Genomic DNA, 13,347 nt, shown 5'->3' on the forward strand with positions numbered 1-13,347 from the left:
CCATCGCCTTCATTTGAGAGATATTAGCGTCTCTGGAAAGTTAGATCTGCATAAATAATAGCTCGTTAACCCTGCCACAGAGAGCTCCAAGTTCTACCGCCATAAATATTTAAGCCGTGACAGTGATATCACGACCACAACCGTGTAAATAGCACCAGAGGGCCACAAGCGCCGTTCTATAAACACCTCTACGTATTTTACGGTTCAATTCTTTCCTATTCGCGATATCTACTAACTCATGCTATAGAAAAGATGTTTGATATCGACGATTCGGCCTTGGACAAGGAAAAGTGCTATACGACGATCGGAGAGCTCCCACACTACGTTGATCCGAAGCAGCCACCGACGAGAAAATCTCCCTTCTCAACCGTCTCAAGACACTGTTTTGTCCATTCGGTATGGCTTCAGCTCCCCTAAGGGATCGTTCTGTGCACTGTGCACACCAAGAGTAATCTAGGCTGAACTACCTCTTCTACAGACAGAGCTTATCCTCCCGGAAGAAATCTATCAAGCTGCTTGGGATTCAATTGCAAACAAAATTAGCATCTGCCAGTATGCAAAAGTCTTCATGTCCCTCTCAGATATTCTTGATGGAGAATTCTTTAACAAGTATATAAAAACTGGTACGCAGATATGCTACAGTATGCTATCATATCCTCCTGCCCGGGGATATCTATGCGACTATCATCAAATAGGGCTGACCGTCTTTCCCAGGCAATATTTTGATGATCTCAGAGGGACAAAGCGGCGTAGACAATGTGTATTCTCTCAGAGATGGTATGTCTAGCTACACCCGACCTATTAGCCGGCTTCTGGCCGGAATAAAGCCCGGATGAAAGGCTAACATCCACGGTATTCTGCCCATCTCCTCAGGTATTCTTAGATTAGAACTAGATAAGAGTTCATACGAACGAGCGGGCCTTGTCGGAAAATCCGTTCGTAGTGGAGGCAAAAAGCATGTAGCATCAAGATATGGTACGTTCCGGGCCCCTGGACTATGTCCTTTTTCCATACGCGTCTATATAGTAGCTAACTATACAAAACCAAGTTGTGGAAATCAATCTCCGCCTGCCTTCTATGCTCCACGGCAAAAAGGGATTCGAGCGCATTGTATGGGCTTTCAAAAATGTTCTTAACGAGTCCCTTACATGGCTGTTCAGCGATTTATCCCCGTCCTCAGATCTATCAGGTCAAGGTCAAACTCCTCCCCATATCTACAGGTTTACTTTGTTTCTTGAAGGGTGCCCGATACTGACATTGTCTTAGATGCTCCCATCAAAAGGCATTCACCACAAATCTTCTCGTGCACCTCAACAAAGTCACGTTTCCAAAATGTCCTAACTCCATCATTTACACCATCCACTTTTCAGGCAGAAAGTGAGCAGGCAATATCAGAACTCTCCGATACCTGCGTTGAAATCCAGGAGTGGCTTGCGCTGGCCTTCCTAGGGACTCCACGCCTCAACGCGGATGACTCGATAGATCCATATCTTAGTCGATACTCGGTGCCCAATAAAGAGAACTGTACTTCCTCGAACCTCGTGAAACTCACCTGGAAAGGATTGCTTCCAAGTCATTGGATCACACAGTTACTCATCGCCACGCTGTAAGTTAAATCAAAAACCTAATTAAACTCGGAAGCCGACTGATATGGACTTTCCAAAAGACGTAGTACTGCGGGGTCGGACTCCTGGTTTGCAATATCTTCACACGCACTCGGCAAGGAGGCGGTTGAAGGCAAAGATGGGTATATGATATTGGCACCTCCTTGTTATAAAGCTGATACTACAGAAGATAACGCTTTGAAATCGGACCAGAAACAGCCACGGAGGAAATTTGTTTGCTGGGAGTACGTTGGCTGCCCGTGGTCAGCCTCTTGATTGTGTTGTCTCGACTTTCGTATGATTTATAGTCACATCGATAAAGATGGCCGAAATGTGAAGTCAAAGTTTCATCTGGATAGAGCCCTAAAAAGAATAAATGGATTTGTCCAAAAGCCCCCTTTTACGGAGCGTCATGCAACCAAATGCGTAGTTACCAGCCAAAGTCCAACCCAACGGAGTACAGCGAGAAGAGATAGACGACTTATCCAAGCAAATCATGATATACATCCCTCAACACGGGTCTCCTCCCGACCATCTTCGCAGCATGTGTCTCCTTACCTCCAAGCTTTTCAGCCTTCCTACCGCCCATCCCAAACAAACCACTTTCGTTCCTCATCGGACCAAGCACCGTCCGAGATTGCCTCTTGACAGGACTCCTCTTTATAGGACTCTGCCCCTTCTTCTTTGGACTCACAGGTTTACTCTTTGTTCTCTGTGGACTCACCTGCGTAAACGCAGGTTCCTCAAAAACATGACTCTCTACCGCTGTCGGGGGCAAATCATAACACCAACCTTTCCCATCCATAAGCTTAACAAACCTATCCAGCAATTCATTCCCCTCTCGAAGCGTGGTCTTGCTGCCCACAATAAGGAATTTGGTCCGCGCCCGTGTGAATGCAACGTTAACCCGTCGCCAATCCCGGAGTAATTCGCCCACATTGTTCTCTGCATTGCTTCGTACGCAGCTCATGATAATCACTTCTTTATCGCGTCCCTGGAAGCGGTCGGCCGTATGCATCTCAAGCTCAGGAAGATGACGGCGTAGGTTCTGCCTGAGGAGGGCGAGCTGACTTCGATACAGGGTTACGACACCTATTTCTTGTGCGGGGATTCCGACGGAGATGAGTGCTTCGACGAGTTGGTTGCAGAGAGCGACTTCGACGACGTTGACGATGCGTGAGCCGTTAGCAGACTCTCCGGCCCGGGGGTTTAAGAAGTCTGTATTGACCAGGCGGGCTTTTGCGCTTGGGTCCAAAAGGTCTCGAAGCCAGCAGCGTCCGCGGGTTGGTCCTAAACACGGTGTATGAGATGACGGCACACTCAAAGGACTGATGTGATGTTGTTTCAGCCCACTCATATTGGGAATATTCAACGAGCGCGAAGCTACTTCTGGTGTGCCACATTTCAAATGTCCGAAGTAAATGAGCGTGTTAGAAAGTAGCATTATGTCTTCACACATTCGATATTGATGCTCAAGGTTGACAACGGCGCCCGGATGCATGTCGCAAAGTAGCTTGAACAAGCTCACATCCAGTCCACCTTCCAGCGCTTCTTTGTTTTGAACGAGAGGTGGAAGCTGATAATGATCGCCCACGAGGATAAATGTCTTTGCCATCCGAATTGGTCCCAGACAAACAGGAAGTGTAATCTGCGAAGCTTCGTCGACGATACAATAATCAAACGTTCGACTGTTGAAGATGAAATGATTGATCCCCAAGCAAGTGGTCGCGACCACTTGTGAATTCTCAATCGAGTCTTTAATCTCCTCAATCGATTTCTTCGGAATCCCCGCGAGATCAGCAAACTGTTGAACCTCCGGATGCACTTTTGCAGGTACCCCAAGTCTCAAAATTTTAGTTCCGTCATATCGAATCTTAAGAAGGATGTTATCCACCGCCGTGTGCGTGTATGAAGCCAGCAAAACACTTTTCCCTTGCGCGACAATGGCACGAATAAGCTGAGCAATGGTCGTAGTCTTTCCAGTTCCAGGCATACCAAGAACAAGAGCATAGTCGTCAGCACTCATAACCTTCTCAATCGCCTCTTTCTGATCCACATTCAAGTTCGCTTCTGCGGAAGCAGATAGGTTTGGCACAGACGATAATGGTTTGAAGGATGGTGGAACCCCTTCGATAATCAGGTCCCTCAATCGTTTCGATCGGAACTGTGAGTTGTCCATCATGCAAACAAGATTATTTCTCACGGTCGCCATGCCGTTACTAAACTCATCTTTATCCACGCGATATAACACAACCTCCTCTTCCTCCGCCACTCTGGAATCCGCCAATTTGCTATCATTGACTTCCATAATTCCCATGAAAGACTGATTTCGATCCGCGTCAAAGCCCACCACCTTCGTCCGGGCATTGTGGAGCCTCCGATCTACAGAAACAGTGAGTCTTCTAGAACTAATTTGCACAACGTAGCCATTGGCAAGAGCAAAGTGGCCTTTCTCATCAGACACCACAATGGGCTCTCCAGCAGTGATCTGTGATTCCGCAAAAGAAAACCCAGAAAATGGCTTATGCTTGACGAAAGTGTACCGGAAGCGATTGATCTTTGGGCCATCGGTATCCTCGAAGGCTGACCCTGGCTCTATCACGACATTACTGAAACAGCGGCCAACTCCTTCTCGCTCACTGCTTAGCATCGTCCAAAGCTCTCGACGGAATTTCATCGCTTCTTTTTCTTCCTGAGTCAACAATAAATCCCACTTTTTGAAGAAAGTTTGATGCAAGGGACTCAGATGACCGACGAGCTCTGTGAAACTCTTTCCTATACCACCCGTCTCTCCATCGCCATTATCCATTAGCTTGTGATATACAAAACACGGTGTTTTCGCGTAACATTGGTTGCATATCCGCGGATTTTTCAGCATAGGAGGAAGATCTAGCCGCTCTCGAACGTATCCAGCCAGTCTATTTCGTTGTTGTATCATCTGGCGTATCTCAGCCGGTATAGCCCGAACACGATGCGTCTTTGAAGCCTCCAAATAATACAGTATGCCAAAAGTAACGTCAATGTCTATTTCGAGCAGTTAGCATATTCATAACATTCCCTTCACATTCAACATACCATAGCGGTCCGAAAGGAGCAAGGTGTATAATGCTGTCTGCGCTCTATGTGTTTCATTGGTAGTATTTCTTCCAGTTTTAAGCTCCAAAGGCACCGTGAGAGTCTTCTGTTCCGTTTTATCCTGAAGAACTACCTGAACAGTTGCATCGACATTGCCTTTTAGTCCGTACATGGGCGACCAAATATGCTCCTCAACTTCGAGAAGTTTGTTTATACACAGTCGGGCTTTGGTGCCGTTTCTGTCCTCAATGATGGACTCATGCTAAAAGAGGAGTAAGCATCAGCATGCAAATTGTAATACTCAAAATGCTTACAATTGGCCTACAGCGAAGGAAGACCTCCGCCCAAGCTTTCAGCGCGGGAATCTTAGCCTGAAGGTATGCCTTTGCCTCGGGCACATCAACCTGAATCTCATATAAACTCTCCAGGTATTTTGGCAATGTCTCGTCGATAAGTCCTCTCAGGCAGCCAAAATCCCATCTATTAGCTTGCATGGCTTCCTGAAAAATCTCGTGGAGGATATGGCCGTACACTTGAGGCTTTGAAGCTTCACTGGTGGCCTTGATGCGATCTTGAAGCACTGCCCGTCGCTGACATGTAAAAGAATCAGCTACAACGGTGGCAGAGATAAGATAGTCAGGATGGAGGATTATCATGTTGTTGGCATCGTCCACTATGCACTGTCCGGTGGTATCAAATTCCCCGATGAGATGGAGATAGAAACCTTTCTTGCAAGGCATATCAAACCACGATTCTCTTAGGGTGATGGCCCGGTTTTGCTTGGTCCTTTCTTCTTCAACAAAAAGTACCTGTCTCGACATTAGCAGGCAGCGAGGACCCCAAGGAACGCAGAGGAAACAAAAGAAGACTCTACCTTTTCGAGCTGCGCTCGGCCATTGCTTCTGGTGTAGCTATTCTCAGCGCAATCAAGGATGAGATAACGTTTAATAGCTTGAGAATGCTTAAAATGCTTCTATATCTCTTAGCGATATATCTAGAAGGAAAGCCTCATGCATACAGGGGAAGACCAACTTTGCTAGTAGCAGCAGCAACTTCAGTGCCTTTCCGCATTGCATCCTCAATTGCTTCCAGATCAATATCATCATCAAACTCATCATCGGACATCAAAGTAACAGCCGTTTCCGCTTTCATGTTGGGGTCATTCTTCATTTCATCCTCCCCGTTAGTCTTACCATTCGTGGATTTTCCTGGCCCCAAATCCTGCATGATCCTTTCATCGCTTGTGGTCTGCCCAGCAGACAAAGCCTTTGAATCATACTGCGCCATAATTTCTTCAAGTCCGTCATCCAATTCGTCGTCATTATCATTAAACTCATCTATAATATGAGAAACCTTCTCGTCCATAGAGTGTGGTGGGGGATTAGTTGGGTGTAAGGTCGGGATGTCCTCGACCTTTTTCACCGGTTCGTTTGCCTTGGGCTTGTCCGTACAAAGGGGGAAAAGTTTCTTGGGCGACGCAACCGCAAGTTCAAGGAAATCGCGGTCCAAATCATCATCACCAAATTCCGACGATGCACCCGGTACGTCGAATTTTTCTTGGGAATCAGAATCAATATTCGCCTCCACCGGCTGTCTTTCATATCGTAGAGACGGCGCGCATTTGGATGGAGTGTCAATTGGCTGGTTTTGGATCGATTCTTTTGGCGGCGACATAGGACAGCCATCGTCTGTATTATCGGAGCGGTCAGGCAAGGGGGAGGAACTAGAAGGGGCGGTCGGATCATCTTTTGGATACTTCAACAAAGTATCCTGAATTTTCTCAACTAGTAGATTGATCTTCGAAGATTTTGATCTATCGGATGCCAGTAACGACGTCCGCGAGCGGGTGAAGCCATCACGGATGTTATTAGTTCGTTGCTGGTCATAGTCCAGCCTCCTTCGTTTAGTGTTAGATGTTGGCCAGTCAGTATTGCAGCTGTTGGCTCTTCGTAGCCCCGATCCATCTCTAGCGGACCGGGACTGGGGCGCGGGAGTCTGGGGTGATGATGCAAGCTGGGAAAAATGGAACTTTGGAAGGTCGCCACCTGGTATCTCATTTCCCTTGCCAACGTACTTGCTCCATAGGTCTGCAGCTATGTCGTGCTGAGGGGTTTTCATCAGCGACCCGGTGGGACGCAGTTCAGCCGGTACATCCTTGTTCAACGGCGATCTGGTGGGCGAGGAGCTATGGCTTCGCTTCTTGCCTGGACAAAGAGAGGAGCGCGGCTTATTCTTAAGAGACGGGCTTCGGTGGTCCCAGTAGACATGATCCTCTGGGGTAAGGACCTTCCCAGGTGCCTGATTAAATGCATCCTCCGTGTTGCTGATCAGATCGGCCAGGGGTATTCTATGCGCTGGTGTCTGGGGGCAACTGGATGCAGGTTTGACCTCTCGACCTTCAGAATGGAGATTTTCTTTGTTGATGTCTAGGGCTGCTCGTTCGACGGCCTCTACGGGCGGACGGGACCCGCCACGTTCATCCAGCCGGCCGACTGTCTTGCTCTCGTCATCGCCGTTCGAAGCAGACATATGGGACGCGGGAGCAGTATTGATATAGCGGAAGGAATTCAATTTGGACTTAGAAACAGAGGAGATGACAAGGGGATCGTCGAACATTGACAGTTGTGGTCCATGCCAAATGGTGATATTCTCATTATCCACAAGTTGGCATCCTACTCAATTGGCTGGCGCGAAAGCCGATAGCTCGCCTCGTCTCATCTCAGTCGCGTAGCCACCAAAAACGCGTCAACAAAACGAGATCACGTGAGATATGATTATGTAATCAACTCAAGTCATGTGATAACTAGTATTATGGAACTAGCCAAAAAAGGAAAGGCTCCATCCCTCAGTTATCCATAAGAAGCTGCGACATCGTCGAAAAGTCAAGGCGTACCTTCCAGTGTCGGTGCGAGCGGCCTTTTTTTTCCCCGCCGCCACAAGCGCACTGAGGCGGAATCCCGACCGAGCCACACCTGTAGAGAGTCACTCAAGTAGACCGTCGAGTCCTGTAGGCATGGAATGTATGTACGTACAGTATGTATGTACCTGTCTGCTGCAACGGTAGCTCGCTTGCTCGGGTCTTTGTCGTTCCCGAAAACCCAACGCCCGAGACCGTTCCTGATCGCATCGCGGAGAACGAAAACTCTAAATTTGGAGGCAAAATTAAAGGCCGCTTTTCTTGCCGAGCAATCTCCTCCACCACTAATTATTCCCGCCGTTCACCCAAATACTACCAACTCCCTCGTTGATTGCTGCTCTCAATTCACTCTCTTCAGCGCTTGTGCCTGGTCAATTGGGATAAATCTCTCGTCCTTGTCCATTTTTTTATTCTTTTACAGTGTACTAACTAGTCCTTAAATCCTCCTTTGTCATCGCTTTCGTTCTGCCTCATCTGCTCGCACTCACACAAACCCCACAAAGATGTCGGAAGAGAAGAAGCCCCTACCATTTGCATACCAGTTTGCAGCCGGTGCTGTGGCTGGTGTCTCTGAAGTATGCAATGCAACCCTTTGTATCTGAACCTGCCTGGCAATTGCTAACAGACATCTTTTTTGTGCCATTAGATTCTTGTAATGTGCGATGACCCCCACGCTCGATAACCCAGATGCAGGGTTCCACCATGAGAAAGCGCATGCTAATATTCAAGACAGGTATCCTCTCGATGTGGTCAAAACAAGAGTGTGAGTGCTGCAGCTCTGGTGTTATACCGCTCGTCTTCATTTGAAATGGCCTGCTGATGCCCTACTACAGTCAGCTCCAACAGGGTACCGGAGCCGGTGCCGAAGCTTATAGCGGAATGGTCGACTGCCTCCAGAAGATTGTCAAAAATGAGGGGTATGTTTTGGATCAGATATTGTGCGCATTTGGATCTTAGTCCTAACGGCATGATATGCGACCAGGTTCTCCCGCCTCTACCGTGGGATCACTGCACCTATTCTCATGGAAGCTCCGAAGCGTGCCACCAAGTTCGCCGCCAACGACAGCTGGGGCGCATTCTACCGATCCTTATTCGGAATGGAGAAGAACAACCAGCCCCTGGCGATTCTCACCGGTGCCACTGCCGGTGCAACCGAGTCCTTCGTCGTCGTTCCTTTCGAGCTCGTCAAGATTCGTCTCCAAGATCGCAACTCTGCAGGAAAATACAACGGCATGATCGATGTTGTGCAGAAGATCGTCAAGCAGGAAGGACCCCTTGCGCTCTACAACGGCCTTGAATCCACCCTGTGGCGTCACATTCTATGGAATGCGGGTTACTTTGGCTCCATCTTCCAGATTCGCGCTCAGCTCCCCAAGGCCGAACCAGGAAACAAGAGTCAACAAATGCGCAATGATATTATTGCCGGTACCGTCGGTGGAACCATCGGTACCATTTTGAATACCCCCATGGATGTTGTCAAGTCGCGCATTCAAAACAGCCCGAGAGTCGCGGGTCAGACCCCCAAGTACAACTGGGCTTGGCCGGCTCTGGGAACAGTCATGAAGGAGGAAGGCTTCGGTGCTCTCTATAAGGGATTCATTCCCAAGGTTTTGAGACTGGGTCCTGGTGGTGGTATTCTGTTGGTCGTGTTCACTGGTGTGACGGATTTCTTCCGCAAGATGAGAGGAGAATAGATTTCTCCCGGTTCAACTGTTCCATTCCGACAACTAGAACATGCGTGATGGAGGGTAAAGGACCAATTAGGAATAAAAAACGAAGCTTCCAGCTTTGATTAGCCGAAAACCATCCAGTTCCTCTGGGTGTGTTTTGCGGGCGGGGGTAAGGGGTTTGGGCTCACATTACGGACGCAGACACTATGGGCCGGCCTTTCGTTCCTTCACTGAATCTCAGTCCTTTCCCAAGGAAAAGCTTTTGGATTGTTGGCCATGGATTGTCAGGTGTGTTCCCACGCCCCAGCTCCGATGGAATCTCTCTCAGTTTGTCGGTTTTCCGATAAGTGTCACCTTTTTAGATTAGATACCAGGACATTTTACTATTCCGCGTACGCGATAGAATCTTTTGTGTGTGTTTGTGTTGTTTCATGCCTGTGGACATTTTATCTTGTCTAGAGCGTGCATTTGATATGTGTCTTGATACATACTGCGTTATGCGCAGACAGACGAGGGCATTCTTTTAATGGAACTTGATTTAAGACTGTCATTCTCCAGTACCATTGAGATACACCGAATATTCATTGAATCAACCCGGTTTCCTCGAAAAGAGCTATAACAAGGCTGCCCCTGGATCGCACCCTTGCGCCATGTGACCCCTCCATTGCTGGATGAGCCCAGGACATCGTTTTATGCGTTCGATACATAGAGAATATCGTCTTCGTTTCATGTATGCACACCCGTTATGATCTTTTTTGTTCCCCCTTCAACCCCTTTGACGGATCACGAGGTTCTCCCTGTGATCAAACTACCGGGGAGACGTTCCACCTGATACACCTCTCTTGGGGGGAGAATTAATCCAAAGGCGCCACCCACATTCTCAAGTCAGATGATTGGAATGAAATGCGGGAAATAAAATGCGCCTTGCGGAGCCATCACGGGTACTCCTTACTCGAGAACAATGTCACGGTTCAGAGCTCTTCCCAAACAAGTGATGGGTAAATATGGTACCTAAACGTCTAACGGGGGGGAGCTGATCGGAGACAGCGGCTCATTTGAGAGAGTGACTCACTTAATTAGCGCTTAGGGGGTTGTCTCTTGACTTCTCATTTGATGTGGTGGCGATTGGCCTTCGTGTTTTTTCAGCCGGTGGTTGAGAGGAATCCGATCGATCCTCATGGTCGGCCTTTCAAGCCTTGCGGCTCCTCAACGGCGTCAAGTACAGGTACTAGAGATTCGAGTAGCACAAAAGTGTCATTCTTCTCTCGCGTGGACGGATACTACCCAAGATAACCGAATGAAGGGCGTTGGATAAAGAGCCCAACGTGAACTTTTGAAGTCGATGCTTGCCAAGTTTGAATCGCTTGCATCCTTCTAGACTGTCATAGCTCCCGCAGGGCCTTTTGAAGTGAAATAATGTTTCTGCGCACACTTTCCCGCGAGTATGCTCAAGTCCCTTTCACCATTTCCCGAGACAGTAAACTAATTTAAGGTTTATGGTGAAGTCTCCAGCAAACAGGTAACTAGTATATACTTCGTGGTTAACGACATACTCTGCAGTAGCTTCTCCGTAACTCCGTGCTGGTTCCGGTGATTTGGTCCGGACAAAACTCGCACGGCCCTCGAAGCTGATGCAGCGCCCACGGCGTAACTGGCGAAGTGATGAAAGCTGTTGTTGAGCATTCCGAGCTTGTGAATCGCGAGATAGAGATCCGTACGGAGATCCTGGCCTTCTCAATCTCGCATGACCATGCTGCAGCGAGGATATATGGTTCGCACACTGATCTATGGAAAAGACGGACTACTTCCTACCGTCATGCGCGGTTCGCAGCTTTGACTTTACCGAATGAGATGGCCCAAAAGAAAAAAAAAAAAGAAAAAAAGAAAAAGAAAAGAAAAGATGAGAGAGAGAAAGAAAGAAAAGAAAAGAAGAGAGAGAAAGAAAGAAAGCAAGAAATGGACGGCCTGCAGATTTATACAGAGTTTATACGGCTGTGTGAATGCCAGCTCAATCCAAAAGAGTCTTGCTCAACAATTGGTTAAATAACCACTTCCCGATATAGGTTATAGAGTAGTCTTAACCCCGAACCCGTAACTGAGCTCGAGGAGTCAGATAAATTCAACGTGGTGGTCCTAATTGACTACGGTCTGAAGGATGTCAGGAACAAATTGGACCCCATTAATTAGTATCCAGGTGTCCTATACCAGGTGCTCAAGAGGGTTATGTGAATATGGTGTATAGATAGATAAGTTGTCAGGGAATATCAGGACAATACGTATAGATTTCAGTTTGGATCTATCCGCCCTCCAAGTTAATGTACTGAACGGGGCGACATACCAACTACGCAATGAGTACCTTTTTTCGTTTTTGAGATTGACTCCCAAGACTCGTCGGTGGTGCCGCTCTCCGAGGAGGTGTGTTTCTGGCGATATCATTTCCGTGGAGCAACATTTCTCTCTTCTCTCGGAGCTCTCGGCGACAAAACAAGTCAAATCCCCAAAAGCTCGCCGCTCCAGTCAACGAATAGAAGCTCTTTGTCTTGAACTAATACGAGGCAATTATCTCGCGTGCTGTCCCCTTCTTCGGTACGATGCCCCCGACTAGTCAGTTGCTGGAAATCTATCATCCATGTCCATCCATGCAAAAGCTTTGGCAACAAATACTACATCCATATTATCCGTACTCTTCCTCCGTCCACTGGGCATGGGTTGAAAAAGAAGGTTGCGGGAGCGTCGTGGCCCCAGCCTACACCTAGTGAAACCTACTCCGCATCTTCCCCTTCGCTTCTTCCCCCGCTTCCTTTTTGTCTTCTCTGCCCTCTTCCCGCGCCGCACCCGCCGGCATGAATCCGTTGACAAGTTGACACCCCCCTCCAGGATGCCGACTCGTCTCTCCATCCGTGTGGAGAGGTTTGCATCGAATTGTCGTCGGCAACTGGGTCCCGCACGATCGCGCCAAGCCACGATCGTGATCTCCATTGCACGAGGAGTTTCATTGCAGATTCGCAAAAAAAAAGGCATTTAAAAAAAAACTCGTCAAGTCTTATCTCTATTTTCCTCTCAGCTTATCATAAGTGAGCCAACTGAGTACTAACTAGCAGCTCGCCTCGTCAGGAGAAAGGCAAACACTATCCCCCTCCTCACTGTCCCTTTGCAAACACTCTCCCCCCCCCCTTCTCTCGACCAGCCGCACCAACGGAGCCCAGCTGCGCATACAACCAACCTGTGGTTGATGAGACAGTTCACTGGTGGCCGGTGACGAGAGTTAACTAACTGGTTAACCAACAGCCCGACTCCCACCGCAATGCAACCGAACAGAAAATGTTCAGCGCGCACGCACCTCTCCCCTCCCATTCCTCCCCCAACCCTCCATGACGTCACCGGTGAGCTCATCCGGCGTTTTCAATGTTATTTTCTTTTTTTCCCCATTTTTTCTTTATTTTTCTTTTTTTTCTCGCCGATAGAGACGAGGCCTTGGGAAAGCTCACTTTTCACCATGACAGTATGGCTTTCATAGCATGCAAAAATGAGAAGTTCCTTTAGATGGGACATCGTATTACCTCAGGGCTCTCGTGTCGCATCATATCAAATAGCGTCTAGAAAGTGAAAAATAGTTAAAGACAAAAGGAAGAATAAAAATAAGATCTGGGATTGCCGGGGTTTTCCCCAGAATCGATTCCCTTCTTTCGTGTTCCGGCATTTGCTTTGTGTAACCAAAAAGAGAAAATAGAACAAAGTAAAAAAGGAAAGGAGAAAAACACACTCATATCTCGGCGCCGAAAAAATGACGAGATAGTGGAAGAAAATAGCGGTGCTAGCGCTGCTGCTGGTGGTGGTTTTTGTTTGGGGGGGGAACGCCAAGACCTGCACGAGAGGTTGAGGAGTCATAGTTTGAGGTTTACCGCTGTCGAACTATTGTAAGATTACCCCCAGGTGCTCGTATGGAACGGTATCTTACCCATCCTCAGCGTGTATGGGTGTATTTGTTAGTACAGTACAAGTGCATGCGACAGCTCTTAATATGCAGTTGCACCAACAGTTTCGCTCAACATGCATATGTGCTGCACAACATAAGATATGG

General features: G+C 48.0%; 4 protein-coding genes across 4 annotated transcripts; 3 read left to right on the top strand and 1 right to left on the bottom strand.

The window, feature by feature from the left end:
* Positions 1-252: 252 nt before the first annotated feature.
* On the top strand, positions 253-2,837 carry CIMG_10248 (ribonuclease P/MRP protein subunit RPP40; the record flags this gene model as incomplete). Its single annotated transcript, XM_001239225.2, has 7 exons — positions 253-396; positions 479-623; positions 715-777; positions 874-975; positions 1,049-1,195; positions 1,267-1,606; positions 1,667-2,837. 7 exons carry the CDS (start codon positions 253-255, stop codon positions 1,878-1,880), a joined length of 1,155 nt encoding a protein of 384 aa, XP_001239226.2. The 3' UTR covers positions 1,881-2,837.
* CIMG_13558 (DNA replication helicase Dna2) lies at positions 2,086-7,295 on the bottom strand (the record flags this gene model as incomplete). Its single annotated transcript, XM_004444703.1, has 5 exons — positions 2,086-4,628; positions 4,680-4,941; positions 4,994-5,488; positions 5,554-5,649; positions 5,712-7,295. 5 exons carry the CDS (start codon positions 7,293-7,295, stop codon positions 2,086-2,088), a joined length of 4,980 nt encoding a protein of 1,659 aa, XP_004444760.1.
* A 634-nt stretch (positions 7,296-7,929) lies between these two features.
* Positions 7,930-9,834, top strand: CIMG_10251 (mitochondrial 2-oxodicarboxylate carrier protein). Its single transcript, XM_001239228.2, has 5 exons — positions 7,930-8,171; positions 8,243-8,253; positions 8,330-8,359; positions 8,430-8,513; positions 8,579-9,834. Exons 1-5 carry the CDS (start codon positions 8,100-8,102, stop codon positions 9,288-9,290), a joined length of 909 nt encoding a protein of 302 aa, XP_001239229.2. The 5' UTR covers positions 7,930-8,099; the 3' UTR covers positions 9,291-9,834.
* An 848-nt stretch (positions 9,835-10,682) lies between these two features.
* Positions 10,683-11,453, top strand: CIMG_13559 (uncharacterized protein; the record flags this gene model as incomplete). The annotated part of the gene is made up of 5 exons (XM_004444705.1): positions 10,683-10,708; positions 10,759-10,785; positions 10,904-11,089; positions 11,238-11,262; positions 11,337-11,453. The coding sequence occupies 5 exons, from the start codon at positions 10,683-10,685 to the stop codon at positions 11,451-11,453; spliced, it is 381 nt and encodes a 126-aa protein (XP_004444762.1).
* Positions 11,454-13,347: the final 1,894 nt, after the last annotated feature.

This window comes from Coccidioides immitis (assembly GCF_000149335.2).
Source record: "Coccidioides immitis RS genomic scaffold supercont3.5, whole genome shotgun sequence".
Classification (NCBI taxonomy): domain Eukaryota; kingdom Fungi; phylum Ascomycota; class Eurotiomycetes; order Onygenales; family Onygenaceae; genus Coccidioides; species Coccidioides immitis.